General features: G+C 46.1%; 2 protein-coding genes and 1 pseudogene across 3 annotated transcripts; all 3 read right to left on the reverse strand.

Annotated features, from left to right (window-relative positions):
- Nucleotides 1-287: 287 nt before the first annotated feature.
- Nucleotides 288-3,733, reverse strand: LOC133883663 (transcription factor HY5). 2 transcript variants are annotated; one of them, XM_062323033.1, is made up of 4 exons: nucleotides 3,495-3,733; nucleotides 3,018-3,225; nucleotides 1,112-1,268; nucleotides 288-555 (listed from the first exon to the last, which is right to left on the reverse strand). In XM_062323033.1, the coding sequence occupies exons 1-4, from the start codon at nucleotides 3,574-3,576 to the stop codon at nucleotides 493-495; spliced, it is 510 nt and encodes a 169-aa protein (XP_062179017.1). In that variant the 5' UTR covers nucleotides 3,577-3,733; the 3' UTR covers nucleotides 288-492. The 2 variants fall into 2 exon arrangements, with proteins under 2 accessions (XP_062179017.1, XP_062179018.1); XM_062323034.1 differs by having other exon boundaries at nucleotides 3,410-3,548.
- Nucleotides 3,734-12,865: 9,132 nt separating this feature from the next.
- LOC133883690 (MAPK kinase substrate protein At1g80180-like) lies at nucleotides 12,866-13,619 on the reverse strand. Its single transcript, XM_062323079.1, has one exon. It carries the CDS (start codon nucleotides 13,515-13,517, stop codon nucleotides 13,110-13,112), a length of 408 nt encoding a protein of 135 aa, XP_062179063.1. The 5' UTR covers nucleotides 13,518-13,619; the 3' UTR covers nucleotides 12,866-13,109.
- A 1,463-nt stretch (nucleotides 13,620-15,082) lies between these two features.
- LOC133930072 (uncharacterized) lies at nucleotides 15,083-16,464 on the reverse strand (annotated as a pseudogene).

The raw sequence follows: 16,464 nt of genomic DNA on the forward strand, positions 1-16,464 counted from the left end.
AAATTTGCCATGCAGTAGATACTGGAGGCAAGAACAGACAGATAGGCAGACGGTGAACTGGTATTTGCTGAGGAATCAGGAGTAGCAGCATCTGCCTGTTCCTGTAAACCTAAGCAAAGATCTGATCTATGATGATGGCACAAGAATGAAGAGATGGTGACCCTGTCTGTCTAGCTGGCCCAAAAACTACAAGACTGCATATGTTGGTTTTGAACACCTGAAATATATCTAACTGGTTTTTATTTTCCTAGTTAGCAACGATGTTTTCGTCGCTCGTGCCACCAGGATCGAACAATTAAAATGTTTCAGCTGAAATTCACATCGTACAAGTACAAAAGTTCCAAATCGGATTGAAGACATGCATATGCAGCACCTTCCCGGTCTAGATCTAAGAACTTCATCTTAATAACAAACTTAATTAATCATGAGAGTAGGCGAGCAGCAAATTCAGTTATTTCTGTGTTTTCTTCCAAATGTAGCAGTTTCCGAAGGTCAGTCTCCGCCGGCACTGCTACCACCTGGCCCTCTTTTGTTTACAGTGGTGTTCTTCAGTACCTGCAAACAGAGAATGGAATTAAACAACCAAGGCATCTTCCTCCAATTGTAAGATCACATGAACTGTTATATTTGCATCTTCCTATCAGAACTCGTCATTCTCAAAGTTGACAGTTTTCAATACATAGTTTTTTATCGTTAATTTTTCAAATTACCTCCTAGCAGTATTAAAAAATATAACGATACGAAAGTACTTTAGACAGCAAATATACTGTCACTAATTTATTGTGACATTTAGATATTAGTTCATATTTATTAGTCATCAAAGTTTTTAAAAATGTAACTACAAACATCGTGTGACATAAGCATGAATAAGAACAGAGGGAGTGGACGGTCCTATCCTGCATACAAAGTCGCAGCTGCCTGTTTGTCAATGCAGGTAAATTAGCTTTTGCATGATCATATTTCAGGGATGTGATTTGAGGAAATGGTAAGATAAGGCTTTTTAGTGGTTAAACACTTGATTAAATTGCAATTTGCATACATACTGAGACTATAAACTTGTGCCCGCATGAACACAAACAAGAGAAATATGACGACTGTGATATATCTGTACCTGTCTAAGCATTTGGTTCTCGTTCTGCAGCGTGGAGAGCCTCTCCTCCAGCTCCGAGTTCCTCTGCTCCAGTTCCTTCACCCTCACCTCCAGCTCACCCAGATACGCCTTCTTCCTCTCACGTGCCTGCTGTGCCGACACCCGGTTCCGCAGTAACCTAGAATCAACAGTGAGTCAGCATCAACATATACAGATTTGTTCATCTTGTCAATTCTGGATAGTTTACGGGCTTATGGCTACGAGCAGGCCCATTTGTGATTTGGACTATTAAGTCTGACATTTCTTCTCCCAACTCGATTTGCTTCCAACCAGTATCAATCCCTACAGTATCATCACCGCAGTAGAGTTTAACCATCAAATTCGGGATGAATCGGTGTGGTTACTCTACGCCTAGGACCAGAATATACAGATTTGTGATTTGCATACATCGGTTCCAACCAGTATCAACCATCTCAAGAATAGCCATCTTGTTCCAAACGGTTGAATTGTTTGAAGAGAAGATTAAACTACCGTATTCTATATGTGAATGTTATTAAACCTAATTAATTTTAGCAAAATATGAAACCTTAAGGGCTAGATCAGGCGCCCACTCATGTGGATCTAGCGGCAGTGGGGTTCTTTCCTACCTCGTGTCGCTCGCCCCGTCTCAGCCACCTGGTGCCATTTGGGATCCTCCCCTTGCTGATCTGCCTTCTTTCCATCAGTTTCGGTCTGTGGGGAGCCTAGTGGCTAGTGTTGGCCTTGCAGGCAACACGTGCGTGAGGTGTCGGTGGCGGCTCCGTTGTTGGCACGGCTACGGCGGTTGTGTTGTGCCGGTTTGAATACGTGGTTGGTGGATTGGAGGCTCCAGGTGAAAGCCTGTCCTAACTTGCTGCTGATGTCGATAATGGCGACGTCTTTCGGCGCCGCTCCCCTCCCTTGAGATATTATTGTGGTGCCTCCCACCACCCTTAGGGGACTCTCTAGATGAAAACCCAAGTCTCGTCTTCCAGATGGGCGACAACGGTGTTTTCGACGTCACGCCCTCCCTAGAGGTGTCGCCTTGTAGGTCTCTCCCCCTATTCAAGCCGTTTGGCAGAGGCTCAGAGGTTTCAATGAGGTTGCTACTTCTTTGGAGTTTCGCTTTGTGTTCAGGTGGACGGCTAACACGCATCGGGAAGAGCACGTTGAGATGAAATCATAGCTACTGCGTCCATTTCGATGGAGCTTGGTAACGATGACATGAGGCAGGGCTCTTTCTCGTGATGTCAGTGGTGGTTGTGGGCGCCGACATGAAGAGAACGAGACAACGATTGAGGTCCGCTGCGGCAAGCTTGGCAACATGACATGTGCTAAACTCTGTCATTTTTAGAGTTGTGTTTAGTCGTTTGGGGTTTTTCCGTCGATTTTCTCTCTAATTAAACCGTGTAGTTGTATGATTTTTAGTCTAATTTTCTTTATAAACTGAATCGACTCTCTTCTTCTAATATAAAATCGGTAGGGCTCATACCATCATTTAAAAACCTTAAGTACTTGTAGCACTCTTTCCTATCACAAATGTTGTCTTGGTAATCAACAATGTAAAAGTGGCCATCACTTTTTCTAATGACCCCAAAAATCATAATACCACGAAAGTACTTTCAAGGCAACCATATACAACTCCTTTATTTTATTGATACAAGCTTGACAGACCAACCGCCGATCGTTTCAAAAAAAAGAGGCAACCGTATACAAGTGGTTTTCAATTTTCTAGTCTAAGTACTATATACTAATAGTCAAAGTTTTGAAAGTTTAATTATATGTGTATATAAAACGATCTGTGTATCTATAACCGGAGGACTATTAGCTGTACTATGGAAATCACCTTTGGTCGAGCACTCTACGTACCACACGAACACAAAGCTTAAGGAGTAGAAACCGTACGCACCTTTTGAGGCGCCGGTGCTCCTTGTCGGCGGGGCTGCGGCCGTGGCGGCGCGCGCTGTCGGCCTGAGTTGCCGCCGACGACTGGGCGCGGTCCGATGACGTGCCGGCGGCCGCGGCGCCCCCCGCGGTCTCCCTGCCTGACGTCGACGGGCCGGCCTGCTCCAGCCCGAACTCCGGCACCCTGCTCATCTCCTCGTCGCTCTCCATCCCTGCCACGCGGCTGAAACCAGTCAACTAGCCAGTCTCTCATGCATGCATGTTCCACGTAAAAAAAAATGATCTTTCAGTTATAAACTCACAAACAAACAAAAACCTTCCTTTGCAAAAGGGGGGGGGGGGGAATTCAAGACGAGAAACACCTCTTTAACACCAGTAAAAGAATCAAGAACAAACCAACAAGGAAATACTTGAAGAAATGAACGGATCAGCCAGCCGATTAACACACGGAAGCAACAAAAACGAAGAACAACAAGCGTGCCTTCTCTGGCCTCTGTTTGGGGCGCTGAGCTCGACGAGCGCTCGCTGCTGGAGGGCAGCGGGCTCGTCGTCTGATCTTGCATTCTTGTGCTGCCTTTCACTGTACCAACGTCGGCCGGGGATAGATTTGCTATTAATTGTGTGCACGTTTCTCTGTCTCCTGATCCTTGATTGGCTCTGGTAATCTCGCTTGCTTCCCTTGCCTGGAATTTGGTTAGTGTTCGATGATTCGATCCTACTGAAATGGGCAACCTTTTTTGTATGAAACGTCGACGATGGACCTTATACAAAAGAGCCCCCACAGTTTCTCATATTATAACGCTTGTGTTTGCATTTATTGGTTGATATTTAGATTTTGATAGGTAGAGCTCCAGGTTTTTAGATTCACTTCAATCTGGTGTTTGTATGTGAATATAAAATGATTTAAGCATATATTTTTAGTATATAATATAAATAATATATCTCGTATAAATAATCTCAATGTACACTCGGTTTCAGCTACTGCTATATAAATTTTTAAAGCTATGAAATTTATTCTTCACTTACATAGAAATAGATTGGGTGATTATATAATTCAACAAGAAGAGGCAGCGTTATATGCAAAAGTACTGTGTTTTCCGCTTCCGGGCATCCAGCTCTGCCACTCTGACGTTGACAGGGAGTCCCATCCACTCGTGGGGTCCGGGGGGCTCATCCCCAGCCATCCGTCCGCGACAGATCAAACGGAGCCTAGCCCACCCACGTCTTGACGCACGGGGCCACGAGCTGGCCGCGGCCGGCGGAAGGTGGCGAGGCTTGCCGCGTGGACGCGCTCCCGGCCCCCCACCCAGCCGAGCCTGACCGACACGCTGGCCATAGGAAGCCTGGACCCCGCACGTCAGCGACGTGGGCGGGACTGCATCCCCAAGAAGCGGACCGGCGCGAGGCGCAGGTTGGGCCGCCCGTGCGCGTCTCCGTTTCAATGCGCGCTTTTTTGAGCGAGCCGCGGTGGCTCGGCGTCGGCCACGGGAGCTCGGGGAGGGGAGGAGTGTGAATCTGACGGCGGAATTGTGCGCCCTGTCTGTTGGATCTGGCGTATTGTCGGTGTCAGATTAGTAAGTCCGCAGTGCGGTGTATACCTATATGTACTGGCAAACATTGTCGCGATTAAACTTGATGACAATGGTTAGTTTGGTTTTGGTTTCCATGCCCAGCCGCCCAATTGCACCGGTACGGAGAATGTTCCCAACCTAACACTGTTGGTAAACAGATGTCAGCCGATGGTAAAAAGATGTCGACCGATGACGGTCAAGAAAGTTATTGATGAAGACGGATGAAAACGTAGCGAAAACCTCTAACCGATTTTATTTTTACATTTTCCTTCGAAAATAGAATAGAAGGGAAAGTCAAAAATAAGTATAAACTTGGAAATATCGGGATATTGAAAACGAATCAATCCAAACAAAAACACACCGGTGTTAATCGGAAACCGATAATTCAAACAGTGAACACCGACTCGTAGAATCATGACTTCAAGCATTGATACGGCATATAACTAATTACAGATCTAGTTGCTATCCCCTCTCCACGCACATATATTTGCCACCTCTTTAATCCCCTCTCGTGTCTCAGCTTGTGTTCTTGCCAATGGAGTCCTCATCGACTGTGACCATGGCCCCGCCGCCATGCATCCTCGTCGTGGTTCAAGGACCCCTCTTCTTTAGTAGCTTTGACCTAGGAGTGCCGCATGCCCATGGCCTTCTATTGGGACACTGAAGCCACCGTCGCCATGCCCTCGAACAACACCCCCTGATCACTAGTGAAAGGAGCCACAGTGGCCCATAGGCTATTTGGGGTTAATTGAAAGGGGATCCCGACAGAAAATTTAAGAATACAATCGAAAAACAGCAAAACCATTTTGTAACTCTGTTTTCAAATTAATTGTCCCGTTTCTGTGTAAGTCACAAAAATCCGAAAAGGGCAAGGAGAAATGTATAAAATGTATTGGGACGGATAAGATTTCTCTGGACCGTTTTCATTCCTGGTTATGCAGGTCATCAATGGAGTTAGAAAGAGGTGAAAAAATTATGTCTTGCTTAAAACTTTGATGTGTTGCCAAATATCTTTCGGGCCAGAGAACCCAAACAATGTTGAAAGCGGACTCACAAGCTAATTCCGATGTCAGCTGAGGGATCAATCAAACCCTGTTTATGTTTGGAAGAGAGCAGACCTCGGTACCTCGGGCGCGTGCGCTGATTAGCGTGCCGACTTGCGGCGGACACGTACGGGAATAAAATTATCCCGTCTCATGGGCACGTAAGTACGTACGTTCGCGGCCGTTTAATTACCCGGTGCGCACAGCAGCCTGAACGCTTGCTTGATCCTCCCTGCCGCCAGGCCCCTGCTCCCTGGCGCGGCTGGGACCAGGGGTGTTTGGTTCTGGTCTATATATGCCCCGCTAAAAGCTAGGTGAGTCAATTATTTGTCTGAGGAAACGACTGTCCGTGAGTTCGTTCAGCTTGAATGTGAAAAGAACTACGCGTGGATGTGAATACGAGGACGTGTCAACCTAAGTCGACCACTGAAAGATTGGCAATCGAAACGAGCCGAGATCTCTCAGTTCTCGCGGCGCGCACCCGGAATATTCCAACCAGGAACAAACTGCAAGTCGCGCGCTGCCGGACGGCGGTGGGGTACGAACTGAGCGGTGGCAACTGCCAATCCATCATCGACACGCGCGCGTCGGCAAGGCGCGTAAGCTTGACCCTGGATCACCGGTTTCTTTTTGAGGGAAATACGCCCATAAAGGGCTATGGCTCTGGATTATTCTGGAGAGTACAGAACACGGATCACCGGGTGATCCGCTCGGCTCGACCACCTAGCCGTAGCACACTACACGCTGCCGCAGACCCGCAGCGCCGTTCGAGATCTGCCGCTTTTCCGCCGCGCGACCAAGCGCGAGGATGGCCCGGCACGGCAACGCGCAAGCGCTTGCGCAGCGAGTCGCGGAGGCCCATGGACGCATCACACATGTTGGACTAGGTGCCCATTCCCATTGACGCATGGTTGACAAGCCACGGAACCCACAACCCCCCTTCCCCTTCCCACCCCAATTCACACATGACGGAGGCAGCGACGTGCACCCACCGTACTCACGTTCTCCTTCTGCTTTCTTCCCTTTCACGCCACTAGCGTGAAGATTTTTTTCCCAAGACAGCAGCTCAAAAGCACGCACGCGATAAACGCCGGAACAGTGTTAGGTTGGCCGGTTTGGTAGCAGAGCCGTATTAGAGCATCTCCAATTAATCTCCTATATTTTTATATAAGAAGAATTCAATTGATCCCCTATATCTTTGTATAGGAAGAATCTTTTTAGATTAACCTCTTATTTTCCTATGCGCTTCAACAGGTTTTCTAAATTTAACTCCTATATTTCACTCACCATATTTTACTAATATTCTGTAGCTACTAAATTAATTCTAACGGCTATATTTATATCATGACATCATTTTCTAGCATTGCAAAATATATAGTTGAATATTCGAGAGTAGAATAGCATTTTCAAAATTCACCAACACAATACAATCTCAAATCGGCTACTCCAACCAAAACTGCAAACTACATAGATCAATCTATTATATGCATTGCAAAAAGCTCCTATTCATTGCTATGAATAAATCTAACCCCTTTCCCATCCTCCTCCGGCCCGACCCCCCTCACATGCCTCCTCTGGCCATGCCGCACCACGTCGCATTCATTGGCACTCCCCCCGTCCATCCTCCTTCGGACCTCCCACCCTCCAGCGTCGCCGCTAAGCCAGCTAGGGCTGGGCCATCGCCCTTCGGGCGCGGCTTGAGGGTCGCTGCTTGCCGTGTTGCATGTGCTCGGCCAGAAGGCCGCCATTGTCCACCTAGAGGGCGGGTGCAGCCGCTGTCTGTGCTTGGCTGGAGGGCCGCCGTCCGAGTGAGGCCGGTGGAGAGGAAGATGGTAGATCCGACTGGCCATGAGGGCCACAACCGTCGGGTTGAAGATCACCTGATCTCCCCCCTCCGTGCAGCGCATCTAGCCAAAGGGGATGAAGGCCATGCCCTAGTCGGCCATGAAGGTATCCGGCCACCCGCCGCTGGCATCCAGCCTCTTACGCTGAGCCACCACCTTTGACTTCCCGCTAGCCCTTCCCTTCCCATCCAGCGCATCCTCTGCACCGCCTCCCCCGATGAACTATGCCCTCCCCTCCTGTAGGATCTAGGATACCGACTAGAGGGGGGTGAATATGCGGTTTTAAAACTAATTGCTTAGCGGTCAAAAAAACTTGAAAAAACAAACTAAAGAACACTGGAGAAATATGAAATAACTAAGAGCTATGTCAAGGTTTGCAATCCTAGGGTGATATGCAACGATTTATATTCTAGGAAGATAAATTGCATAAGGTAAATTACATAAAAGTAAATAGCTCAACAAAATAGCTCAAGAGATGACACTCGAAGTTTATCCCGTGGTATCGGTGATTTGCCGATCACCCATAATCCACGTTGAGGTGAGTTCAAGCTTTTAACCGCTTCTCTATTAAGTATCCAATTCTCACACGAGAAATGGCTCACACCGAGCAACTTGATCTTAAATCAGAATAAAATAATGAACTATTTAATACCACGATTCTACTAAAGTAGCACTTTGTCGCTCCGGCAAAGCGTGCTCAAAGTCTCTCACAAACACCACCATAGCTCCTTCACAAGCTTCTTTGAAGGGCTCAATGACACAACTACCTCTAAGCCGTCTAGGAGGCGATAACCTTCAAGAGTAGCAAGTCGATGACGCTTGCTTGAAGGATCACTAGTGTCTTAATGCTCAAACTCTTCAAAGTAATGACTGACCAAGTGTATAACCAAGATTATACAGCGGTCAGACCGGCCATGCCTGGCCAAGTGTATAACTTTAAAGAGTTTGAGCATTGAGGCACTAATGATCCTTCAAGCAAGCGTCATCAACTTGCTACTCTTGGAGGTTGCCACCTCCTAAATGGCTTGGAGGTGGTTGCGTCATTGAGCCCTTTAAAGAAACTTGTGAAGGAGCCATGGTGGTGTTTGTAAGAGACTTTGAGCATGCCTTGCCGGAGCGGCAATGTTCTACTTTAATAGAATCAAGGTATTGAGTAGTTCATTATTCTATTCTGACTTCAGATCAAGTTGCTCGGTGTGAGCTCTTTCTCGTGTGAGAATTGGATACTTGATAGAGAAGCGGTTAGAAGCTTGAACTCACCTCAACGTGGATTAGGGGTGATCGGCAAATCACCGATACCACGGGATAAACTTCAAATGTTATCTCTTGAGCTATTTACTTTCATGTAATTTACCTTATACAATTTATCTTCCTAGAATATAAATCGTTGCATGTCACCCTAAGATTGCAAACGGAACATACATGAAACTCAATAGAAAACATCTTTTCTATACAATGGTCTGACCGGCCACTTCTGGCGGTTCGATCTCCACAACACATAACGTCGAAAGACTTTGTTTTCTTTGGTTCTTCTTAAACTAAATTCCTCACTCTAGATGGAATGCAAGTTTGAGAAATTTTGGCACTTTTAATATCTCAAGTAAACATATATCAACCCCTCTTAATAGTATGTTACTTATCCTATCAATCCGGTCAATTTTCTTCTCTAATCACCTTTGACTGACAAAAGAAAATGCCCTACATTTTATACCTTTACCTTGAGTTAGCTATTTGCATATCTTCTGCACATGTTTTTTCTAGCTTCGCAACATCTTTGGGACTAACTTTTTTTTAACTCAATTTAAATATGTTAGTCCACAAATTACATATTATCATTAATTACCAAAACACGAATTAGGGGTCTAGATGCTTCACCTCCCCTCCCCCCATTGCGCTACCTCCATGTGCCATTGCTCTGTCGGCTTGACACCGCGGCCCTGGCGACCTAGCCCTCCAGTGCCTCATCTACACCGCCTCCCCTCGTGACCTAGCCATGCATACATTGGAGAAGGGGAAGAAAAACAAATCTCTGGTGCGGCTGTGTAGCGAAAACAGCCCTATTAGATCATGATTGTGATTTTGATGATTAATGATAATTAGTCAATAGGACTAACATGTTTGTCAAGTATATGCTTTAATAAGTCTTATAGTTGCAATACATAAAGAAGTCATCATAGCTGGGACAAAGTTTGGTTGAATTAGAGAAGTCCCAAGAAAAATATATTCACCGGATGGTCCGGTGCTCAGGATTGTACACGCTGGAGCAATTCTGACAGGAGATGAGGAATGCCTTCATCGAATGATCCGATGTTCAATGGGCTGTTTACACTGGAGCATTTTGCTTCTGGGTAGAGGAAAGTCAAGACACCGGAAGGTCCAACAATTAGTGATGATGCACAATAGACTATTTCTTGTAGAGAAGGATCCAATCATAAAAGAATAAAGATCAATCCATCGGAAGGTCCTGCGTCTTTATTATACACACCGGATGCTTGACGCCGAAGTATTTTCTGTAGAAGCGTTTTCAAAGTTGAAGATCGAAGAACACCTCACTGGATGATCCGATGATAGGTGATGTGTACACCGGAGGCTTACACCAGAGCAATCTACATAGAGAGGCTGCAGATGCTCGGATGGCTCAAATGTACTCACTGGATAGTTCGGCGGTGGAGATGAAGTATACACTAGAGTGTTTGGTGTTCACAGAGGCTATGAGTGGGGGTTTCAATGGCTAATTTCTGAGGTTGTACTCATCTGATGATCTGATGTTAGTACTACTATTCTCACCTGATCATCCGGTGTTAACAGCTTTTCTGAGCCATTAGGAAAATGACTAGTTGGTGGGTTTGATGTTATAAATACCCCACCACTCAGTCATTTAAGTGGGCTGGAGTCCAAAGAAACACAGAGACACTTGAGAAGGCATCTAAGTCACAAAAGTGCTTATTGTGATCATCCAAGACAATTAAGCACATATTTAGTGAGTGATTAGTGCTTATAGGCTTAGAGAGAGTGTTACTAGGTGATTGGTGCCAAGAGAGTGAATTAAGCAGTGATCCTAGCTTGTACCGGGTGGTACGTCGACACCTTAGATTCTTGCTGACTCGCTGGCAAATTGAGCCATAGTTGCTCAAGTCTATTGACCCTCCGACTTGGTGTGGAGCGGCGGCAAAACACGTGTATGGAGACGCGGAGATCCGTGCTTTGGTGGCTCAAGCTCTGAAGTAAAGACGACGACAAGTGAATGGGAGAGAGGCTAGTGGTGAGACATTGCCTTTGTGGTTCATCCGGGTTGAGATCTTATCTTTGTGACTTGGTGACTTAAGAGCTATGACCAGAAGAGTCTTGGCGACCGAGAGCATATCCTTGGTGAAGCTCCAAGGTGGACTAGGGGTGCTATTCATGTCATCGATAATATGAGATAAAAATTCTTGTGCTGAGTTTGTTTTCTGTACCATCTTTACGCTTTTGTATTTACATTCTTGCAATCTACCTTTGTGTATTTACTTTCCTAAGTAGTTTGTTAGGATTGGCTCTAGCTTGCAAACCTTTTGAGCGGTAGAATAGACACACTAGATAAATCTAGAACACATTTAGATAAAAATTGATATAGGTTTATCTTGTGAAGTTTTGGAGCTAATTAGATTAGGTTTTTAAGTGTCCTAATTCACCTTCTCTCTTAGAACATCACTGATCCTTCCATGTAGGAATGACAAGTTCGGCGGCGGTGATTGGTGGATAGGGGCTCGATGCTCTCTTCCTAAAATCTGGGATACCAAGGGTGGAAAGTAAGGGGTCCTCAACTATAGAGGGTGGAATAGGATACCGTGGGTAGAATGTTTTTACCATTTTTCTTAAAATTTGACTACATGAGGTTAGATAGGATACCGGTTGAAGATGCTCTTAGGTGGAGAGTCCAGATCATAAATCTATATCACACGTTAAGAGACAGAGGGCAATGCTAACGAACAGATCACATGGAAGATGCGAAGATGTTTCGAGTTTTTCTTTCCTTGGAAATTTGGACTAGCTAATCACAATTGTGCAGGCGGTTCAGCTTGTGTATTTTCAGCGACATTAAGGAAGAGAAGGTTGTAAACTCTTCTTCCGTGCATTTGACAGCATCATGAACCGCGTCATGTAGGGTTGCAAAATTGGTGAATCTAAGGTATCCACTGATCTTTTTTAGTTCAACAATAACACTACTTTTTTAAATAAGTAAATTTTAAAAAACTAGTACAATTAATTAAAAAGATAGTCAGTGAGTACCATTCAATTCACCAATATACACCCCTAAGGTCACGTCCGAACGTGACCTGCTATCTCCTGCAAATGAACAAATTGGTGGCAACGTACGCAGAATGTTCAGGAATTTCGTAGGAGACGATTCAATCTGGTGCAGAATTCGGGAAATTTTCCTGAGTTTGCAACGTGGCATAAACCTCGAGAACCACTCCAGTGTGCGATGTAACCTGTAACAGAGCCTGAGACTATTCGTCCGATGTCACCAATCCGGCAGGGATCCGACTAGTCGGTAATGAACAGGAACGTCTTGGAGACAGTCGGAAAGAGACGCGGCCAAGACGAGCACGACGAGTCCATACGCAAAGACGTCGAAATATCATGAGCTGTAAAGGTCGGCTGGGCTCGTCTCGGCTGCGTGAATTCAAGACTTGGGGATATACATTCACGTCGACATCGACGGATGGTGGTCCCCTTTTAACACCACGAATCAATGGCCTAATCATATCATTCACCGACTTGTCACACCGAAGTGCCAAATTATCATCACCCGTTACACCAGGTCGTGTGCCTGTGCTCGCAACGTCTCTGTCATGCGCCATGGCACATTGCATCGATCCTTCTCATCGTGAAGGAGCACATCGCATACCAGTGTTCCATGCGTCTTCTTCCATTCATGTTAAGATGTAGCAAGAGCGTGTTGATCACACAGCTCAAATAGCACGCGTTCAGGAGCTCGATCATATTTGGAAGACGGGAATCGAACTATTTCGTGTGGAATCACTGCGAAAATCCTGTCAGATCCCTGCGCTCCATAGAGGACCTCGGTCAGAAACCGGTGCTTCCGGATCGAGAGGTTGGATGAGAAACCAGCCGCCCAGGCTGACCACGGCATCCCCAACAAAAGGACCAGCTCATCCGATCCATCCTCCCCAGTTTCCCAACAAAACCACCTCACAAATCACAAGGCCAACTCAACTCACATGGGCATGCGGCATGCCCATATGCCTGCCGAATCATGGCAACAGTTCTTCATGGATGCAACCTAGACACTCCCTGTAGAGGCAATAGCACAACACCTCACACACCCACACGCAAGCAATCGAAGATGGTTCAAGGCACTCGTGGTCCAGCTCCAGGACATGACAGAAATAAACACCAAACGGAACCAAGAACGATTCCAGATCTCAATAGCTGCATACCAGCTACAAGTTCTAACTGTGGTTTGAAGCATGGATCTGAACCAAGAAACTGACAAAAAAAAAAGGGAACTAACCTGACTGACACATGCATATCGAGTAGCAAGCTCATATGGCTATAGTATAAACATGCCCACATCCATGGCTCAAACTTTACAGTGAAACAGGCTGCACCACAACGTACGTAAGTATTGCCGTCACTTCTTCCTGGGCTTGGATCGGCGGCGCGCCGAGCCGGAGCCGGTGCCGGAGCTCCCGAAGATGGAGCAGAGGATGCAGCCCGATACCCGCGGCGACGGCGGGTCGACGTCCGGGGCCACGTCCTTGGTCCGGAATACTTGCTGGTTGTTGTGCGCCTCCTCCTCCTGAGCCTGCTTCTGCTTCTTCTGCTTCGCCTTCTTGTCGTCGCCATTATCACCACCGCGGCGCATCATGCCGATGCTCCCGACGCTCCGGGAATGCCGCAGCTCCGGCTGGGTCTCCTCCGCGGCACCATCGCCAGCCTTCGCCTCGGCGTCGGCCTCGGTCAGGAAACGCTCGTCCCAGACCAAGCCCGAGGAACCAGACCTTCTGAAAGTCGTTGCCGATCTTTGCAACCCAGCCATGGACACCTATCCAACTCTCCTCTCACAGGTAGAACCAGCTTATCTGCAAGTGTGGAGAGCAAAGGGTAAGGATGAACTGAACTGAAGAGTGTGCTTCTGAGCCTCTGCAGGCCCCGGTGTGTATATATGTAAACGGACAGAGACAGCCATTAATGTACAGACAGCAGAGCAGTCAACAGCCGGTGGCATGGAAAGGTGCCAGAGGCTGTTTTCCAATAACTAACTGGGCTCTGCAGAGATTACTTTATGAACATGTAGACAATATTAATATACTTAAGGTGATTTTACTCTATGGGGATTAGTAAAACTTTAGTTGCATCATAAGATTTAACGAATAAATAACTAACTATTATTGTCTCCCTGTCTTTTCTTGAATCTCCATCCTCTAATGTCTCTCTCTCCCAGTCTCCCTACTGATATACCTTTTCCACAGGAGCCCCACAAGCATTTCTCCTGCTTCCCAACCCCACTACACCGTTGCACAGGCCCATATGATATACTACCTTCCCCTTTCCTGTCTTCACACATAATTTCCTTACCGGTGAGCTCTGTGACTTATTTCTCCCCCTGCCTCAACACCTCTACAATATGTGTAGTGCTTGACTGCCTGTTGATGAAGGCACTTAGGCACAACCGCTCTACATACTAAAAACTCCATAATAATAATATTCACCATACTAGTAGAATAAATATGGCCCTAAATAAGTGTCAAAAGATCTCTGTGGATACACCTAATCATCTGAATCATTGTAAATTATTGCCTACCATCTGACCCTGTTGATCCCATGACCAGTCCAGGTAGCTGACTCATCAGTCCAAGACTGTTTTATTGAAGATAGCAAGACATTTTGATTAAAGATACATGCAGAGCAGCATGGATTTGAGCAAGCCGAGGCAGAAGTACAGTCTGTAACTGACCTACCCAAACTCCAAAGATTCAAGAAATGATATGAACATCGAATGCTCTGAAAACAGGCCTAGTAGACCATATACAAAGGGTGCCGTCCCAGGTACTAATTGACCGGTACGCCATAAACACTACTCTTTTATGCCTGGTGTCAGTTACACTGTCACTGCATCTTCCTAACATCTGATATCGATTGTCATACAACTTCATTTTAGGCACTACACCTAACAGAATAATACTGTGGGAAATCTTGCATCACTTGCATAACAAGAAGAAATAAAAATACTGGGCACATCCCACAGAAACCAGGCTACGACAAAGATCATGTGAAATGCCTTGCTCCCACACCAGAAAATTGATCTAAGCAAGAAAGTGAGAGAATCTATGAATATTTATCATTCAGCAAATCAAGATCTGGTCAACAGACCTCAAAGTAACTTCTACTGAGGTCAATAGTCAAAATGGTGGTCCAGTGTGAAGCCAATAAAAATGGCAGACAGTTAAGAGTTGTACCTGTCACATTGTTTGATCTGACAGCATTACTACAATCTAAATATATTCCATGTTGGGCTTGTGGAACTTGTTGTATTTGAAAATTCAAATTTACATTTTTAAGTGGTTCCAAGCGAACACTAAAACCAAAGCTTATCTGAAGAAGTTAGGAACTAGCTATGGTCTCAGATAGGGATCTCTTGAATGCAGCACGGTGGTCAGGGACCCCATCTTGCTCCCTTCTATCCTCAAACCACTTAACAATGGTCTTTCGTGGGAGGTTTGTCACTTGAACTGCTGCTCACCATTGTATTCTGCATCAAATGCAATAAAGTGATTGCACGTTCCAACAGAAGAATAGTAACATGAGAGATAATCAATCGTGTTATATGGATCTTGATGGAAATATTAGTTACCGTGGGGCGTTTGCTTCACAGGCAGACACTCTCCAAAGTCTCAAGTTGCACCTTTTTTAGTCTTTTCCGCTCAGACCATTCTGCGCTCATGACATGAATGGGAAGCTCCATCTGTGGCTTGATTTCAGTGGCATCAATCTCATCAACAACACTAGAACTAGGAGGTTCTATTTCCTTCACTTCAGGTTTAGAATAACACTAGAAATCATCGTTCTCGAGATCTTCTTCCAGCTGCTTGAAAAATGCTTCCAGTGCACCATCTTCATCATCATCGTCCATGCCATCTTCTGCAGCCACCACCTCCTCTGCAACCTGGATTTTAGTCTGGAACACGGAAAAATTTATAAACAAGCCTTCCACTCACAATTCACAGCCGAGCATATGGGAAGACGAATAAAGCCCAAACCTCACAGAGCTCTAAGCAATAGTAAAGGTAGAAGATAAGGTCGGAAAACCACTATGTTGAGGTAAGAACACTAGTCTTAATCCTCCACGGCAAAATTGCAAACACTTCGCCACATAGCTATAGGTTTGAGACCAACAACGTGACATCTCAAACAGGGATCCATATCCTCTGCCTTTGCATGGGTAATGGCAGAGAACTACAGTGTTTGACGGAGAAATAACGTAGCACGGGTACTGTCCATGGAACACTGTGCTGTTTTCCTAGCACGGTACTGTAGCAGTAACTCTTGCCAGTTCATTTCCGATCCAACGTCTGACGGTGAGTATAGGCAGGACACTGTAGCTCTACCCTTGCAAAGGCAGAGGATATGGATCCCAAACTGGTATACAACTACCTAAATTCTATTCGTTTCTCTTACCTACTACTCCCAACAAGCCAAGCCTCCAAGGGCATCTCATGATTCATGCGAGCAACAACTAAACACAGACACACCCACCAATTAAGGCAGCGGGGAAGAGAGAACGAGAGAATAAGTAATTAAGCAGCAGAGCGTGCGGCGCAAAGCTACCTTGTACTTGGAGGCCTCCGGCGGAGGGCGCAGGCGACGCCCCACGACGCGCCGTGGGGCCGCGTGCGGGTCCCGAGGAAGAGCGCGGGGACTGGGGCGCCTGAGACACAGGCCCTCGGCCCAGTGGTGGGCACGGCGAGCGGCAACACCATCGCCAT

Source organism: Phragmites australis, chromosome 10 (assembly GCF_958298935.1).
Source record: "Phragmites australis chromosome 10, lpPhrAust1.1, whole genome shotgun sequence".
In the NCBI taxonomy this organism is placed as follows: domain Eukaryota; kingdom Viridiplantae; phylum Streptophyta; class Magnoliopsida; order Poales; family Poaceae; genus Phragmites; species Phragmites australis.

Bases quoted from the DNA above. Each gene is read 5' to 3' on its own strand.
- LOC133883690 (XM_062323079.1), bottom strand. From the start codon at position 13,517: ATGGCTGGGTTGCAAAGATCGGCAACGACTTTCAGAAGGTCTGGTTCC.
- LOC133883663 (XM_062323033.1), bottom strand. From the start codon at position 3,576: ATGCAAGATCAGACGACGAGCCCGCTGCCCTCCAGCAGCGAGCGCTCG. The intron at 1,269-3,017 runs GTGCGTACGGTT...TGTTGATTCTAG, and splicing joins GAGCACCGGCGCCTCAAAAG to GTTACTGCGGAACCGGGTGT. The intron at 556-1,111 runs GTACAGATATAT...CTCTGTTTGCAG, and splicing joins AGAACCAAATGCTTAGACAG to GTACTGAAGAACACCACTGT.